Raw genomic sequence first — 19,730 nt, forward strand, 5'->3', positions numbered from 1 at the left:
AATCTCTAAAGCTCAGCAATGAGCATCTGTGAAACCATTAAATATCAAAAGAGCATATCTACAGATGTCTCATACAATTGCAGTCTACTGAATCTGTTCCACATATATAGTATGTGACACAGAATGTATCTGTACCACATATATAGTCAATAATGCATTGTAGCTCACTATTAAATAGTTGCATTTAAGTTGTCAATAAATATGTGAAATTGTTTCAAAGCAAGGCAGTGGGCTTTATGCTAGTTTGTTTGCTCATGGTGACTGATTGTTTGCCTTTTCTAGAAAGCCAGGAGTGCATAACATCTTACTTTTGCACAAGTTATCATGTAACTACAACTAATAATTTCCCTTTACACTCTGTAAGGTCACAAAGTAACCTCATCCTGAATTTAAAAACACAACAGGAAATTGTTTTGCAAAGGTAGACTACTTATTTCATATATACTATGTCATCAGCATGTATTTAAGTTAGTATATTTACAAAAACACTAATCATGTGTGACTGTTACACACTCTTTCCCATAGTGGATGCAGGTTTGTATCCCTGCATTGGCAGGGTATGATGGGTGGGGTATACAAACTAACCTCTTACCCCTACCATCATACCCCTTAATTACCTATATCTAAATTTTTAAGCCAAGTACATATTGATGCTGAAAATAATAATGTCTTCCTGAAATACTGGCTTTCCTTTTAGCTTATCAAAATGTAATATATGTTCACTTGATCAAAGTTTAAAAAAAAACCAGAATGTGTTAAAGTAAAACACATTTTGTGAAAAAATGTGTTTTTTGCTAGCATTGGTTTTCTTTTTTTAGATATGTCTGGAATACTGAGGCAGCATTACTTTGTTTATTGAACTGTTATATACAAAAGTGCAATAAATAGCTATATACATACTGTAGATGGGAAAGATGCACTCCTCTTACATAGTGCATGGTTTCCCCAGTAACATGTAACTTCCATTTGTGAAAAACACAACTATCACGATTTTTCCAATAAACTGAATTGAACAAAATTCATGTATAAAATGTTGGAAAAAAAAAAAGTAATTTCTAAAATGTTCTTGTAAAAAAGAACATGCACTTCACATCTAAATATGAATATACACACATTACGTTTACATGTAGTTTGTACTAATTGATTGTATCAGATGATGAAGTCATTTGTATGTATTAGCAGCATTCTTTAAAAAGTGAGCCTAGTGCAGGATCACACAAATGTGACACCTTATGTCGTTAACATGAAAGACTGCATTGAGAATTCCAAAGAAACTCAATTACTCATTGTGCTCACCTAGTTATTTGGATAAAGGTTGCAGCAGGTAATAAATATGTTATTGCAAATCGTTCATATCACTTTGGGAGAATAAAAAAAAACCTTTGGTTCTTGTTGTTGCACTGGTTATCTGCTCAGAGGCTATGCATTGGAAAAGATGATAGCACCTACGTCAGTTTAAATAGAACAAAGTTTTTTCAAGTCACAGTGAGGTCTCCCATCATTCCTGGTTGCATTTCTAAACACAAAGTATAAAAATAAAGCTTTATTCCTCATTTTTTAAACTTAAAAATATTCCTCTGGTGCAGTAATGTTGAAGGCTGTGACATTGATACCACTAAATATTATTTAATAAAATGCTTTAGCTCAAATCTAGTGCAAAATTATTACGAAATACTTATTTGTTTAAGTGCCGTGTTGTTTGTTTCTTCTTACGTCATATCTTTTGGAATAAATACTTGGCACTTTTATTTATTTTTTTTACAAAGAAATACTATTTTGTTTTGCTCTAGATTTACACTAAATATGTTTTATCAAATAGGTCTGCGTGTGTTTTCTTAACTTGGCTTAGTGGGACGTATTCTTTTAGTCCTCTTTGTTACTGTAGTGTATTTGAAAGGCTTCTGCAGCTCCACCAAACCTTTTGGGTATCTCTTCAGAAAATGCACGTCTTGCTGGTTCTCTCTAGTTTTCGGGCCCTTTCGGGGCCTTCCTTTTTTGGTGAAACCAACATACCAGCCCGAGTATTTAGCGGACATCAAAGCTGTATATTTGTTTTCTAGCACTTTTTCAATGAAGACACACTCCTTGCTAGTTCCATCGGGCTGAAAGATAAATCAACACAAAGCAAAAGAATCAATAATCAAAAAATGTACATACATTTTGTGTTTTTCATATATTACATAATAATTTTGAAGTATAATAATACTGCACTAGACATGGCTAATTCTGGGGGTATATTTACTTAACTGCGCGTTTGATAAAGTGAAGATGTTGCCAATAGCAACCAGATTCTAATTATCATTTATTTAGTGCATTCTTTAAAATGACAAGTACAATCTGATTGCTTGCTATAGGCAACATCTCCACTTTTTCAAACCCGCAGTTTAGCAAACATACCCCCTGGAGTGAATCTGTGTGTGGCTGGAATGTTGTAACTGCTTTTGACCTCCCTCGAGAACAATGTTAGTACATTAGTATTGTTTTATTGTATTATATTTTTGGCATTTTGTTTTCATTTTGTGTTTTATAGGCCCATGAATAGGATAGCTAAATTAATTGATATTTTGCCAGAAAAATGGCTATGTTAAAGGTTTTGATAACTAAAGTTAGCTTATGTGAGTAATAGACATCAAAGGGGGGAAGTGTTTTCTTACTCTTCAATCTCTAGATGTAAACCATGGCTTGTAACTGTCTGTGACCCTTCTAATGGAATCTTAAATAATAGTACAGTGAATCCGAAATTGAATATAGGTTTGATTAATGACTGTATCCAGTACTGAGCAAAGAAAGTGAGTGCACAATCTCTAGGTTCACCTAAATGACATTACAGTGTTTCATCACTCTGTGATGGCAAAATGAGAGGTCTGTAACATTAATAAATATTTGCACAATTTTTTCACACATGGCATAAAAAAAAAGCACCAGTGACACAAAGCGTCTCTCTTTTCATTCTTGTCTAACTACACTCCACCACCATTGATATGCAACTACTACCAACCGCCTGTGTACTGGACTGTTGCTTGATACTGACCAAGTCTCTGGATTTATCCTTTGGCACAGTGATTACTGCTGCTAACTCTCCTATATGCCGGACGACTGCTTGACCACAGCTCTCAAGTTAGGGATAACTCATTCTTATTTGTTATTATGATAAAACACCAGACATCCTTATATGGAAAAGTAAACATGGAGTCTGGTTGTAGAGGAGTGAACCCAAGCTGTGGTTGGAACCAAGGGTGCAACTATAGTCATAGCAGTCCATGCAACTGCGGGCAACGCAGAAATAAATTTGTCTTAATTAACAAATTTATCAATGCAGCTATGATTTCAGTTCTGACAGTGCCATTTTTTTGGTGCAACATAGGGTCCCCAACCAGCAAATTTCAACAATGTCAACATAAACGTACTTTTCATTGTCAGTAAACAAAAAACTAGGGCCACCTAACCTGCTATTATAACACACAGCCCCCTCCGCAGCTACCAATCTCTCGGGTGAATGATTTTGGGAAAGGCTATTGCTGCCGAAGTCCCTCTTTCATTGCTTGACCAGGGCCTTTCAACACTTTCAAGGCTGACCTGGTTCTACTCTTAATTCAGTGATGTCATATTCAATTTCTATCTTGGGTTTTCACCTTGGAAACATCTGTAGCTTGGAGGAAATATAAGGATGCTCTCCAGTTCCAGCATATTGAGTTTAACTGTCCATCCAGCTATCTTCAGAAGTGTTTTTGCTGCTTTCACTGCAATTTTTATGCAATTATGTACCCGCTTCAGCATCTGCATAAAGTTTTCAACCTCTAACTCTTAAGCTACTGATCTGACTCCAGCAGTTTTGAACTATCCAAGAATGAGATACTGCTCACTCTCTGCAAGGACAAAAAATTATTAATAAGCCTCATTACACTGCTCACTGTATTGCAAAACCAGGGCAGCAGCATTGGGTTCATATATTCCCATCCGCATGCTTATTCTCTCTGCCTCCACCTCAAACTCTCAGATTTTGTTCTTAGAGATGACAGACCCATGGTAGTAACGTGTCTGGAAGATCTCTTCTATGTTGGAGTAATCTTGTTAGGAATGGATCAAGTGTTAAGTGACAATGTTGGACACACTCAATGCTGCTGATCTCTGAGCCCAGCACATGTGTCTCTGAAGAAGAAGAAGACTCTGACCTGGTGTTAGACAACTTCACCTGCTCAGTAATCTTAGCTATGGGAATATCATTACTGCTGCTGATTGTACTCAGCTCTTTAGTGCTTGGCTGGAAGTAGAGGTCTTCCCACTCTTGTCCTTTTTTCACCATTGAATTATTTTTTTCAGCGTATCGCTTTTTCGCCCACTCAGGGTGAGTGTAGGAAGTGAAAGGATTTCTAATTTTTGCCAAGTATTTTGAGAGTTTCAACATTCTGTTGACATTCTTTCTGCTTTACAATTAGATGATCTTCCTCTAAATCACAGTCCACAATTAAAGAGTCTTTTTTATTTTAAGAGCAGTGTTTGATGGGCCACTTTCTCATATGCAAGCTCACCACTGAACACATAGGAGGCTGAAATCATGTGATTGTAAAACAGCCAGGGCAGAAGTAGCAGGAGCGTCCCATTACCTAGGCAAAAGCAGGGGTGTGAAGGGGAGGAAGTAGCATCCCAGCTGCCCAGGCAACAGCCAGGACTAAAGCGAGGCTGCTTCACATAAGACACAAGCCATCGGGGCTAACGTGACGGCTCGTGACAATTCATTTTTCAAGCACTTCTTTTTCCTCTAAATAAATCAAATTATCTTATGCAGAATGGTTTATATGATCAAAGTCTTCCATAGTCACATAGTCCACTACAGGCAGATATAGTACCACACTCATGCACTGGTCAAATTATTTTTACATATATTTTCCTTTTGTACTTTAAATGTCTCTTTCTCTGAAACATCATATTTTAGCTCAGCATATTGTAAAGGAGCATGCTCCATCATCGCACCGAGGTGCTCCATAAATGGTAAATCTATTCCTTACAACAAATTTGCTTTATTACCTGACAGCATACTTCAGTCCTAGTTTTGTACCCCGGCATGTTGGGACGTTGCAAGACAGAAAGATTGCATACAGGCGTGTCAAACACTCATTTTCTGTTTTTCTTTCCCATGTTTATCTTAACTAAACACAATGGACTTCATTCATTAAGGCACGCAAAATGAATATATTGTGTGTTTTTTTAAAATGCAGATAAATCTGGCATACACACATCCATATTCATCTACAAGTGTATCTGAAGAAACATCAGTTGTTGAATATAGGCCTAGATACGCACTGCTTATGCGACACTTGTTGAGACAAACACAAGACACTGCTGGATACGTAGAATGTGGAATATAAAGTCACAGGAAAATACACAGTAAACATATTCAATTATTGTCACCTGTTAGTAATATAGGACCTGATTCATTAAGGAAAGTTAAGTAAGAAATTGAGTAAGATTTCTTACTCAAGTTTTCTGGACAAAACCATGTTACAATGCAAGGGATGTATATTAGTTTTTTTATTTTGCATATAAGGAAAATATTAACTGTTTTTTCATGTAGTACACAAATACTTAATAGCTTAATTGTACACTAAAATGTAAAGTTTATCTAGGAAAAAAAGCCAGTATTTTCCTTATGTACAAAATAATAAACTAATATGGACTCTTTGCATTGTAACATGGTTTTGTCCAGAAGAAAACCTAAGTGAATAAATAAGTACTTTCCTTAATGAATCAGGTCCCTAGTCATTAAGGAAAAAACATTTAAAAAAGATAAGAAAGTAATTGTTTCCATTTTTCGAAATACAGCACATATCGATATTTACATTCATTAATGAATCGGCCCAATACCCACAGGGAACAACTTGACTTATCAAAACTTGAAATGCAGAAAACTTTGTCTTCATAAAAATCAAGCCATTTTCTATATCAACAAACTTTACGCGCGCCACTGCAATAACCAACATTTGCCACAGTAACTTTCTCATTAATTCTGTTTGCAAACATCCGTTTTGCTTTGTACAGATTCTGGACCACAGACAACTCTTCAGTATGCAGATTCACACACTTGAGACTTCAGCAAAAAACAAGTTTTTTTTCTTAACCCATTTCTTTAACTGTGACAGCCTAACCCATGAAATCCTTTCCAGACTTTTAAAACATTTGCTTTCTTTGTAACAAAACAACAACTAAACAGTTTTACAAACACATGTTCTCTTCTGTCCCTAAAGAGGCAAAAGTATCCAGTGCCTGGCAATCTAACACATTTTCTTTATGATGAAACTTTGCATCACCAAGTCTTCACAAATGCAGCAAATCTTTTAACAAGGTTTGAACTGACTTCTTTTTTACACAATTCTTTTTGGACTTTTGTTCGACACTTGTGCTTGTTCTCCTTAGACCTCCCGGTGTCACATCCTCACTGCACTATACTTGGCAACCTAAGCCTGCACTTCCTAGTGCTTAATACCCGAGGACTCTACAAGAGGTCTTAGATTTGGCATACCGGCATCGTAACAGTTATTATCACATTGTGTGCCTGATTCATCAAGGCACACATACTGAGCGCAACATGTGTTTATCTTGAAAAGCACGGAATTCGGGCATATGTACACCTGAATTCAACAAGGAACAGATCTGAAGATATGTGCGCTGATAAATTGAGGTGTAGGTCTGCTCAACTCCACTACACAAGAAACTGCAGGATACGTCCAATGCCTATGTAGAATATAAAATTGCAAAAGAATGCACAGAAGAAAAAATCAGTTAATGTCACCCGTTAATAAAATAGGGATTATTGATAAAACAGTTTTTTTGTTTTGTTTTTTTTTAAAAATAATATGTTTGTTTTACTGTATATGAAATACATTTATTAGGATGTTCTTAATGTCTTCTGAACACAAAATACATTTGTACAGTCGCTTCTGATTGCAAACACATGTTATAGCATGCATATGAGATGGCCATCACTAGTAATCAGGCACAAAAGCAAGCACCTTTGAGATGCCCAAAGCTTCATTCAGACGTGGCTGTGTGCACTCGAGTTTGGCACGCCCCTTACTGTACATTCCCTGCCCCATTCCCTCACAGAAATCAGAAGCAGTGGTAAGTGTCCCTAGCAAACAAAGATGAAGTGAATGTTGCTGCGTTTAGTTGATCTGAGCATGAAAAAAAGTGTCCCTCACTAAAGCTTGATACATGGTATAGATTTATTTCCGGCTTCTTACTGCTTACAATTTTATTATGCGAAAGCTCTACTAATTCAAGAGGAATCCAGCACTTGAAAGTTACAGTTAATGTCTATGATATAGTGGTGCATATTAAGTGACAACAGCAATGGTTCAGGATGATAATTGATAAATGTAAAAAGGAGTAGAGCCAGTACATAAAACCACCTGCTTAAAGGCCAATAACGGTTTATGGTTGAACAAACACATAGCAAAAGCTAATCATTTCTGAAGTGCAATTTGCAGAAATGGTGACAAACATTGCAATATTTTAGTGATTTACAAGTTAATTTGCTAATCATCAAATCTATTCAATTCAAACTTTCTAGTTTTTCAAACCTCAGGAAAAGAAATCACCAGATATGCCAAAATTCACTGCAGACCCCGATTTATCCAGTGTTAAGTATCGAAGAAAAGGAATCTATGACGGATCACTTTAGTCATTTACAGTGGAAATTGTTCAAATGATTTCACTGGTATTGTGTGCAAGCTAATTTCCAGCCATATAAAACTGCAACTATGTGTTTGTGAATTAATTCCTAGCTTGATATGCAGGGCCTGATTAAGGGTTCCAGCCGCCCCAGACTAACACACCGGTTGCCGCCCTCCCCCCCCCCCCCGCGCGCGTGCCACCCGCCCCATCCAGTATCTATATTTCTATATTTATACCACAGTCTGCCAGCCCACTTCACCACTGTGTGTGTGCGTGTATATACGTGTGTGTGTGTATATATATGCACAAAATTGTAAAATATTAATTAATACATAAAAACACACAGGCCCTGATTCATTAAGGAAAGGAAATCCCCCAAAAATTTTAACTTTGCACATGGGCAAAACCATGTTGCATTGGAGGGGGATGTAAATTAAAATGTGGGGACAGGTTTGTAGTTGGGGTTGGGCATGTCCTAGATCAACTTTAAATTTCCTTGTAAACATAAAGCTAACAAGTATTCGTGTGCTACATAAAAAAACAGACAGTATTTAACTTATGTGCAAAATAATAAACTAATATGTACCCCTTGCATTGTAACATGGTTTTGTCCAGGTGAAAACTTACTTATTTTTTTTTATTACTTACATTCATGAATCAGGTCCACATTAGTTTGAAAACACATTAAAATGTCACTAAAGTAAAAATCCACATTCAAAGTTAGACAGATTGCGCTGTTCTCTCTTACCTGATCTTGCAGTGCAGACTACCTGACGTTCTCTCTTGCTTGTTCTTGAAGCGTTGTTGTCAGTTGGCTTCTGGAACATTGGGGTCCTGTATTGAAAATGTGCAAAAATGCAAAATGTTAACAAACCCTGAATGATTCAAACACAACACTCCATTATGACCAAATAAAACAACCCCTTACTACAGGCATATATAGACAATAAAAGATTTGAAAATTATTTATAATAATATACTAACATCTACCAACCCCTGACAGACAGTTAATTAACCCCCCAGCCCTTAGCCAATTTATAATTTTCATGACCCCTGCAGCTTATTCCCCCCCTGCATCATGATCTCACCTCTGGCCCCCATATAGAGAAAAATATTTATCCCCCTGCAGCTTACCCCCCCTGCATCATGATATGTGCCACTGCCCCCCCATAGAGAATAATAAGTAAAGCCACTCAGCCTATTATCCCACCCCCAGTCATGATCTGTGCCACTGCCCCCCCCCCATTAATTAATTATTTCTGCCTGAAAACGCCAGGTTCTCCCCCCATATTGTGCCTGAAAATGCCAGGTTCTCCCCCCCATATTGTGCCTGAAAATGCCAGGTTCTCCCCCCCCCCATATTGTGCCTGAAAATACCATGGTTCTCCCCCCCATATTGTGCCTGAAAATGCCAGGTTCTCCCCCTCCCCCCATATTGTGCCTGAAAATGCCAGGTTCTCTTCCCCCCCCCCCCATATTGTGCCCGAAAATGCCAGGTTCTCCCCCCCCCCAATATTGTGCCTGAAAATGGCATGGTTCTCCCCCCCATATTGAGCCTGAAAATGCCAGGTTCTCCCCCCCCCATATTGTGCCTGAAAATGCCTGGTTCTCCTCCCCCCCCATTATTGTGCCTGAAAATGCTCTCACCCCGTTTTTAGTGCTCCCTGTTTTTAGTGCTCCCTGTTTTTAGTGTTCCCAGTTTTTAGTGCTCCCAGTTTTTAGTGCTCCCTGTTTTTAGTGTTCCCAGTTTTTAGTGCTCCCAGTTTTTAGTGCTCCCTGTTTTTAGTGCTCCCTGTTTTTAGTGTTCCCAGTTTTTAGTGCTCCCTGTTTTTAGTGTTCCCAGTTTTTAGTGCTCCCTGTTTTTAGTGCTCCCAGTTTTTAGTGCTCGCTCAAAGTTTTACTTACCTGCCGCTGCCTGTGAACTCCTCTTCTGGTCTTCTCCGGTGTCCGGCGGTGCTTGTGGTTTTGCGCGGTCTGTCTGATCAGTGTGGTCTCGTGAGATGTTAACATCTCACGTGACCCACTGAACAGCGCACATCGCCCGCACTGACGGCAGCTGACAGCTTGTGATTAGCTGTCATCTGCCGTCTTTTGCCTACACTAGCTGAGCCTGTGTATGGAGTCATAGGTGGACTCCATACACACGGGCGGACCCTATAAGATAAGAATTTTGGGGGGGGGGAGCTTGGCGGGGCGGGGGGGAGTTGTTTGAATTGGGCAAAAAAAAAGAAATTTATTTTTCTTCCCCAGCGCTGCTGCGCCCCCCACGACCTAGCGCCCCAGGCTGCAGCCTGGTCAGCCCTGTTGGCTGATTAGGCCCTGTTGATATGGCTCAGATGAGCTGTGTACAGCCAGGGGTTAATACTTTCAAACTGAAACTAAATCAATGTGTTCCTTTGATTATGTAAACCTCCTCTGTTCTCCCCGGATGGCTCTTTTAGATAAAAGGGCCTCATACCCATGGTTATTGTACCCTTGTATCAATTTATGGCGGGTCGCAAAAGTTGAAGTTGATATTTGAAAATATCTCTTTCAGGACAGTGATATGCACTAAACCCCGACATTTCAACTGCTAAGACAGGGTTATATGTTAATGACAAATTCAGGCTGAATAGGGTCATAGGAAAATGTCCTATCATATTTTCTCCAATATCATACTTACAGGAAGCATGTGGGGTATGCAGGTGAAGGGAAACTTATAACCTGTTGTGTGGAGGTAAAATCATATTTGTAAGCCATACTGGTGAGACGTTAGGATAGGATAAATAAAATCTAACTAGAAAAAGTGTTTTTAACAGGAATCATAAAACTTTAATTTGCATTTACACATAATTTTATTTCTGATATCACAGGAAGGGAGCTGTGGGCCCTGCAGCATGTTTTAAAATTGTCCTGTAACTCTAAGGAATTTTTCATTTTTGGGGAGTCAATCTGATATTGAAGAGTATCCCATTTTTTGATTGTTTCTCCCAGCAACAGAAACATGATCATACTTGAGTTTTATCAATTCTGTGTTTATCTTTTTATTTTACAAGAAACCATTGCATTACACTTTTATATGTCATTTAATTAATTGTTTTATCTTAAGCATTGTTGATGTATTTTCCATATTAAATTACACTTAATAAGTTCAGTTCTCTGTATTCTTACGAATTCACACGCCCATTTGGTCAAAACGCTACATAGTTGAAACGAGATAAAATTGTGGTCTGTGGTAACTCTAAAGTCAATTGTGATGCTTGCTGAGTAAGAGTGTCGGCTCTTCACATAAAAACTTGGTGGTGGCATAATTGGAAAGGCAAAGCTAGTGTGTGGCATAGATAAGGATGAATTTAATCCTTTTAGACAGACCAGGTGGTTGTTTTTGATTAACCCTTTGTCACACAAATGTCACACAGGCTCAGGTGAGTGCTGGTCATGACAACTGGTTTAAAACACAAGAGATTGTTTCAAAACCAATGAGATGAGTGAGATTTAAAACTTTTATGCACATATGGCATTTTTTACCATTCATTTCAACTGCTTATTTATGTCAATGGGGATTTTACATGTAGCACACACACTGGGAACCCGAGTGAATTGAAGAAAAAAATCTCTGTTTATAAATAAAAGATAATTATATTATGTGCTGACATAAATAAATGAAGAAAAAAAAATTGGGCACCTCACCACTCCAAATCCTTAACAGCAGACATCATGTCTTTGTTTCCACTAAACCCATAAAGGTGGGGTCACATAATGAAAAATATTGCAGGTGCCTATATGATAGTAATGCTGAAAAAAATATTCTGGAACCCCTATCACCATGGGTTGTGGGTAATTGAAGCTCTCAAGTTGCACACTACCTGCTGCTAAATGGTCAAAGCAGATGATATTAGGAAAAAATGTCAACAATGCTGTAGAGCTCCATTCATTTCAATGGGCCCATTAATTTCAATGGGTCAGTTCATTTCAATGGGTCAATTCATTTCAATGAGTCCTTTTAAATGCCTGTGTTTAACACAATTGACTTTTTTCACACAATTTTAAACATAAAAACAATTAAAAATTTTACATTTCTCCCTTTAAAGCATTGTTTCTCTGAACCAGTAATAAAATATTTAGAAATCAAATTGCTGAAAGTAGAAACATTGTCCCAACATTGCCAACTCAACCACAGGATAATCACTGAATCAAAAAAACAAAACTAAATCTAACTTAATAATTTGTGACATTTTCACTTTAGATAACTCTCACATCTGTACCAGCCTAGGAGGCTTCCACATACTGGTATTTTGTCTTATGAAAAGATGTAGACTAACTTGGATTCACGTTGTTCATGTTTTTATTAATTAATAAAACGATGAATTCTGCAGAATAGGTATAGAGTGAAAGGACATATATATATATATATATATATATATATATATATATATATATATATTTATATTTATATATATATATATATATATATATATATACATATATATATATATATATATATATATATATATATAAAACAAGTTAACCCCTTGCATGATACTCATGCATACTAGTCAAATCAAGCTACTTAAGGTGTTAAAAAGGTTCTTGTCATGCATTTGGGCCATAGCCCAGGCCTCAACCACCAACCACTCCCCACTGTCACCCCCGGCAACCACCAACCACTCCCAACTGTCACCCCCGGCAACCACCAACCACTCCCAACTGTCACTTCTCCTTTAAGAAATATATATATATATTTTTTTAAAATCTTTATAAACACTTTTAACAATTAACAAATTAAATTAGCAAATTAAAAACATCTTAGTATACCAAATTTCAGCCCTTTCTGAAATTTTTTTTCCACACACACTAAGAATTTAGTAGGTCAGTGTATAACTCCGCCCAGCAGGTGGCGCTGCAGCTTGGTTTTATTTTTTCCACACACAGACAGACTAACACACGCCACTAGACATTTATATTATAGAGATTATACTAATTCATCAGTATAGTTAAGTCTTATAACTTCCTAATCTCTGATGTTAATAACAAATATAGCAGAATAGTAGAACTTATATGTATGACAATAGGCATGAAATTACACATTTTGCATTTATTTTGTTTCTTTTTTTTGGAGGGGGGGGGGGTTGGAATCAATCCAGACAATTTTAATTTTGAGAGAGGAGCAGTTTAAAAACAAAGAGCTGGAATTTTTTTTAGAACTTTTTCTGATTTGGAAATGTAGCCAAGTAAAATCAAATACTGCCAAAAAATTATCCATGAAAATTGGCACAAGTGAAGCTTTTATGATAGACTGTGTGCTTTAGCTTAAATTCCATTTCTCAAAATTGGCAAAAGAAACTTAAGTGTACAAATAAAACATTGCAGTTTATGGGAAAAGCATGTGCCTTGTAAACTCTCAGTAAGGCAAGACAATTCAGTGATCTCACACTACCCTCTTCCTACTCAGTGTTCAAAATAGGTTAATATGAAACAAGCCCCCAGTATTAATAATATTAGTTACAGCTAGGGGCTCTTTGATACACCCCCCTCCCCATATGACAGGGACCTTGTATATAAATAAATTGATCACCCATACCTTTGGAATGTCTTCCAATCCCTTGAGACAGTGGGGGAGGATTAAACTATTAACCCCTGAGGTGGCATTCAATGCCCTCTAAAGGGTCTATTAATCCCCCATCATCATCATCATCATCATTTATTTGTATAGCAACACTGATTCCGCAGCGCTGTACAGAGAACTCATTCACATCAGTCCCTGCCCCATTGGAGCTTACAGTCTAAATTCTGTAACATACACACATGAAATTTTATGCTGGAACTTATAATTCAGCAGCTAGACAGAAACAACTCGCTTAAGCCTGTCACAAAAAATAAAAAATATTAATAAATAATAAGTGAAAAACCTCAAACACTCCATTTAAAAATATGATTTGTCATACAATTTTATTAAAGATGTAATGAGAAAATCCTTGGGGGAGAGGCCAACTAGCTTAAGGTTTTTTTTCAACATATAAAATATATTTCTGTCTTTATTGCTTATATAACAATATCGTGGGTAACTTGTAATACTCTTTTTAAAATCAGTCAGCATACTTTGAAGAAAGCCTTTGGTATTAAAATTACAACAAATTGCAGAAAACATGTGGATCTGGAATGAAAGCTGAACACGCAGACAGAAATGTTAATCTGGAAAAAAGCCAGATGAATCTGAGACATGAAAATAAGAAAAAAAAATAGATATTTCTTAATTCCCGTAAGATGTTAAATTCAAACAACATTTAGATTTTAAATTTCCACAGAGAAAGAAATATTCTAAGGTCTCTGGTTACAAATAAAATGCAGATTGCAACTTAAAGTTTTTTTTTCTTTTAGTTCACTATATTAAATGGGAGCCTATGCTGTAATATTTTATTTACCTACAAATCGAAGTTAACCATTTTGGATGCAGGCCTTAGCTGAAATAGATAGTTGCTTCCATAATAATATTCATGGGCTATTTATCTGTGACACTCAGGGTTAAGGAAATGAATCAAAGAAACATTAAGCAGGCACAACTGGTGCAACAAAACCACATAGTTTCTGCTGTGTTTTTTTCCTTTTAAAGGACAGCTGGTGAACATATTTAAACATTCCTAAGGCAAAAGACTTTCAAAGCAAGTAAACACAATTCATACACATGAACAGAAACCCATTGCTCAGCAGACAGAAACAACCTACACAGGAAAGATTCTATTTTTTCCAAAAGACACAAGAGAAACCCGGACACCACTCAAATGGTGTCTGGCAAAAAACAAGAGCTCCCTGCTAAGCTTGGTTGCAACCTCAATTTTATACTTATCCAACAAAATGATACAACAGTGAGCAAATTACTATATTTATTAAAACAAAGTCCATGATAGCATAATGTCTTTGGGAATAAGGCTAAGACACTACAGAAAATTTCTCCCAATGCGATATAGTTAAGGATTTTACCAACGAATGACAAAAATCTCCCGATCAGCAAGCCAATTCATGTTTACAAACTAAACACGTTTTTACAATATATACGTTAAAGATGAGCGGATTCGGATTTCGCTAATCCGAGCCCACCCGAACAGTGCGGATCTGACGGGATCCGAGCACTGTTCGGGTAATTCCGGCCGCGAAATAAATCCAAAACGAGGCTATGACATCCAAGTCTCGCGTCGGATCTCGCGAGACTCGGATGTCATAAATTCACCCCCCCGCGGCCGCCATCTTCATTCTGCCTGCGATCACTGAAGAGGGAGGTTGTATTTTGGGAGCCCCTGTCCTGCTTATTTTCAGTGGTTATTTGGGAGATCCTGTGCTCTGTCCTGCTTATCAGTTTAGTGGTGCTTTGTCCAGTGCTCTGTCCTGCTGAGTCCAGTGGTGCTTTGTCCAGTGCTCTGTCTTGCTGAGTCCAGTGGTGCTTTGTCCAGTGCTCTGTCCTGCTGAGTCCAGTGGTGCTGTGTCCTGTGTTCTGTCCTGCTGAGTCCAGTGGTGCTGTGTCCTGTGCTCTGTTCTGCTAAGGCCATTGTTATTTAAAAATTATTAAAAAGTAAAAAAAAAATTATAAAAAAATTTTACAAAAATAATTAAAAAAAATATAAAAAAATTATAAAAAAAGTCTATAAAAATTTCTACTGCAATATATGAATAGGTTAACTGTTCCTGCAGTCAAAACATATGTGTACTGCAATATATAAAAATACGTTCACTGTTGCTGCTCTACCAAAAAAAAGGGTACTGCAATTTCAAACTACGTTCACTGTTGCTGCTGTACCAAAAAATAGGTACTGCAATTTCAAACTACGTTCACTGTTGCTGCTGTACCAAAAAATAGGTACTGCAATTTCAAACTTGTTCACTGTTGCTGCTGTACCAAAAAATAGGTACTGCAATTTCAAACTACGTTCACTGTTGCTGCTGTACCAAAAAATAGGTACTGCAATTTCAAACTACGTTCACTGTTGCTGCTGTACCGAAAAATAGGTACTGCTATTTCAAACTACGTTCACTGTTGCTGCTGTAGCAAAAAATAGGTACTGCAATTTCAAACTACGTTCACTGTTGCTGCTGTACCAAAAAATAGGTACTGCAATTTCAAACTACGTTCACTGTTGCTGCTGTACCAAAAAATAGGAACTGCTATTTCAAACTACGTTCACTGTTGCTGCTGTAGCAAAAAATAGGTACTGCAATTTCAAACTACGTTCACTGTTGCTGCTGTACCAAAAAATAGGTACTGCTGTATAACTCCAGTCCAGTGGTACTCTCCTGTGCTGCAGATAATTTGTAAAGGCTTTGCCGAGTGTGTGTGGTTTAGGGGTACGCTCTCTTGTGCTGCATATAATGGAGTACCAAAATTTAGAGGATAAAGTAGGGAAAGATCAAGAACCACTTCCTCCTAATGCTGAAGCTGCTGCCACTAGTCATGACATAGACGATGAAATGCCATCAACGTCGTCTGCCAAGGCCGATGCCCAATCTCATAGTAGAGGACATGTAAAATCCAAAAACCCAAAGCTCACAAAAATTAGCAAAAAAAGAAAATTAAAATCATCTGAGGAGAAACGTTAACTTGCCAATATGCCATTTACGACACGGAGTGGCAAGGAACGGCTTAGGCCCTGGCCCGTGTTCATGACTAGTGGTTCAGCTTCACCCAAGGATCTAAGCCCTCCTCCTCCCCACCCCTCTAAAAAACTTTAAGAGAGTTAAGCTGTCATCAACAACACAGCAAACAACTCTGCATTCTAAAGAGATGGCATCACAAATCCCCAAGGCGAGTCCAAGGGTGTTGGTGGTTGCGAAGCCTGACCTTCCCATCACTGTATGGGAAGAGGTGGCTAATTCCACCATTTGCAGCACGTCCTCTGCATATGCTGGAAGGATCACCCACAGTCCAGTTACAGATTTGGCTAATGAAGGTGTCAATGTTGTACACCGGGAGGAGGATATTGATGTAGCTTGCTCTGAGGAGGAACTTGACGAGGAGGATGCTGATGTGGTTATCTTAAATGAGGCACCAGGGGGGGAAACAGTTGTTGTCCATGGGATGAAAAAGCCCATCGTCATGCCTGGGCAGAGGACCAAAAAATCCACCTCTTCGGTCTGGAGTTATTATTATCCCAATCCGGACAACAAATGTATAGCCATATATTCCTTATGTAAAGCTCAAATAAGCAGGGGTAAGGATCTTGGCCACCTAGAGACATCCTCCCTTATACGTCACCTGAAGAACCTTCATAATTCAGTGTTTAGTTCAGGACCTGTGGCTAGGACCGTCAGCAGTCCAGGGACACCTAAATCCCTTGGTCATGTTGTATACACACCAGCAACACCCTCCTCGTCAATTTCCTCCACGATCTCCATCAGAGATAGTCCTGTAGGCCATGTCACCGGCATGACTGAGTCCTCTTCAATCCGGGATTCTTCCGGAGGATTCTGCAGCGGTACGCCTACTACTGCCGCTGCTGTTGCTGCTGGTAGTCAGTCATCTTCCCAGAGGGGAAGTCGTAAGAACGCTACGTCTTTCACCAAACAGTTGACCGTACAACAGTCGTTTGCCATGAGCACGAAGTACGACAGTAGTCATCCTATGGCAAAGCGGATAACTGCGGACGTAACAACTATGTTGGTGTTAGACGTGCGTCCGGTGTCCGCCATCAGTGGAGTGGGATTTAGACGGTTGATGGAGGTATTGTGTCCACGGTACCAAATCCCATTGAGATTCCACTTCACTAGGCAGGCGATACCAAAGATGTACAGAGAAGTACGAACAAGTGTCCTCAGTGCTCTGAAAAAAGCGGTTGTACCCACTGTTCACTTAACCACGGACATGTGGACAAGTGGTTCAGGGAAAACTAAGGACTATATGACTGTGACAGCCCACTGGGTAGATGCATCGCCTTCCGCATCAACACCAGCAGCTGCATCAGTAGCAGCATCTCCACAACGGCTGCCCGTTCCAAGGTAGGCAACGTTGTGTATCGCTGGTTTTAGTAAGAGGCCCAACGCTGTCAACCTCTTAGAGAAACTGAGGGAAATAATCTCGCAGTGGCTTACCCCACTTACACTCTCCTGGGGATTTGTGGTGTCAGACAATGCCAGTAACATTGTGCGGGCATTACATATGGGCAATTTCCAGCACGTACCATGTTTTGCCTACACCATAAATTTGGTGGTGCAGCATTACCTGAAGAGTGACAGGGGTGTGCAGGAGATGCTTGCGGTGGCCTGCAAAATTGCTGGACACTTTCGGCATTCTGCCAGTGCCTACCACAGACTCGAGCAACATCAAAAAAGCCTGAACCTGCCCTGCCATCACCTCAAACAAGAGGTTGTGATGCGCTGGAACTCCACCCTCTATATGCTGCAGAGGATGGAGGAGCAGCAAAAGGCCATTCAAGCCTACACAGACACCTACCACTCAGGCAAAGGAGTGGGGATGCGCCTGAGTCAAGCGCAGTGGAGACTGATTTCCGTGTTGTGCAAGGTTCTCCAGCTGTTTGAACTTGCCACACGAGAAGTCAGTTCCGACACTGCCAGCTTGAGTCAGGTGATTCCCCTGATCAGGCTGTTGCAGAAGCAGCTGGAGAAAGTGAGGGAGGAGCTGGTAAAGCATTGCGATTCAACAAAGCATGTAGCTCTTGTGGATGAAGCCCTTCGTACGTTTTGCCAGGATCCGAGGGTGGTCACTCTTTTAAAGTCAGAGGAATACATTCTGGCCACCGTGCTGGATCCTCGTTTTAAAGCGTATGTTGTGTCTCTGTTTCCGGCAGACACAAGTCTACAGCGGTGCAAAGACCTGCTGGTCAGGAGATTGTCCTCTGAAGAGGACCGTGACATGCCAACAGCTCCTCCTTCATTTTCTTCCACACCTGTGGCTGCGAGGAAAAAGCTGAGTTTTGCTAAACGACCCGCTGGCGGGGATGCTGAGAACATCTGGTCCGGACTGAAGGACCTGCCAACCATTGCAGACATGTCTACTATTGCTGTATTGGATGCTGTCACTATTGAAAAAATGGTGGAGGATTACTTTGCTGACACCATCCAAGTAGACATGTCAGACAGTCCTTATTTTTACTGGCAGGAAAAAAAGGCAGTTTGGAAGACCCTGTACAAACTGGCTCTATTTTACCTGAGTTGTCCCCCCTCCAGTGTGTACTCGGAAAGAGTTTTTAGTGCAGCGGGGAACCTAGTCAGTGAGCGGCGAAGGAGGTTGCTTCCGCAAAATGTTGAAAAAATGATGTTCATAAAAATGAATTATCAATTCTTCAATCAAGACCAGTACTGGCCTCCAGAGACTACAGAGGAACCTGTGGTTGTGGAGTCCAGTGGGGACGAATTGATAATGTGTGAGGATGAGGAAGTACACACTGAAGGGGGCGAGGAATCAGAGGATGAGGATGAGGATGACATCTTGCCTCAGTAGAGCCAGTTTAGTTTGTACAGGGAGAGATTAATAGCTTTTTTTGTGTGGGGGCCCAAATAAACCAGTCATTTCAGCCACAGTAGTTTGGTAGGCCCTGTCGCTGAAATGATTGGTTTGTTAAAGTGTGCATGTCCTACTTCAACAACATAAGGGTGGGTGGGAGGGCCCAAGGACAATTCCATCTTGCACCTCTTTTTTTTCTTTGCCAGCTCGTTTTGTTGGGGTCCAAACAAACCAATCATATCAGCCACAGTTTTGTAGGCCCTGTCGCTGAAATGATTCATTATGATAAGCCATTAAGCGTATAATGAAGTTGTTGATATGCCAGCTGGTATGGTGTTTTAATGTATTTTAAAGAGATTAAAAAAGAGTGCCCCCCCCCCCTGCTCCAATCTGTTGCCAGTACCAACGCTCATTGCTTAGACTGGTAGCTGCAAAATCAGGGCAAACAAACAGCTACCAGCACTAGGCTATGACAAGCTGGGCTGGTGACACTATAGCAGGGCAAAACCTCCGACATAGGGTTCCTCTGCTTTACTGTCAATCAGCTATAGTCATGTTCAGCATGGGGATCAATTCCCTAGGGGAATGGGGCCCCCAAAATAATTTGGTGACTCCTACTAATTACAAATTTAGA

General features: G+C 39.3%; 1 protein-coding gene across 1 annotated transcript in view; it reads right to left on the minus strand.

Moving 5' to 3' along the window:
• Positions 1-729: 729 nt before the first annotated feature.
• FGF18 (fibroblast growth factor 18) overlaps positions 730-19,730 on the minus strand; it is a 357,374-nt gene continuing 338,373 nt past the window's right edge. Inside the window, exon 5 of the mRNA XM_075209783.1 lies at positions 730-2,102. Coding sequence (XP_075065884.1) covers positions 1,836-2,102 — 267 coding nt within the window. The 3' untranslated portion in view covers positions 730-1,835. The remainder of the gene's footprint in view (positions 2,103-19,730) is intronic.

Source organism: Mixophyes fleayi, chromosome 4, assembly GCF_038048845.1.
Source record: "Mixophyes fleayi isolate aMixFle1 chromosome 4, aMixFle1.hap1, whole genome shotgun sequence".
Classification (NCBI taxonomy): domain Eukaryota; kingdom Metazoa; phylum Chordata; class Amphibia; order Anura; family Limnodynastidae; genus Mixophyes; species Mixophyes fleayi.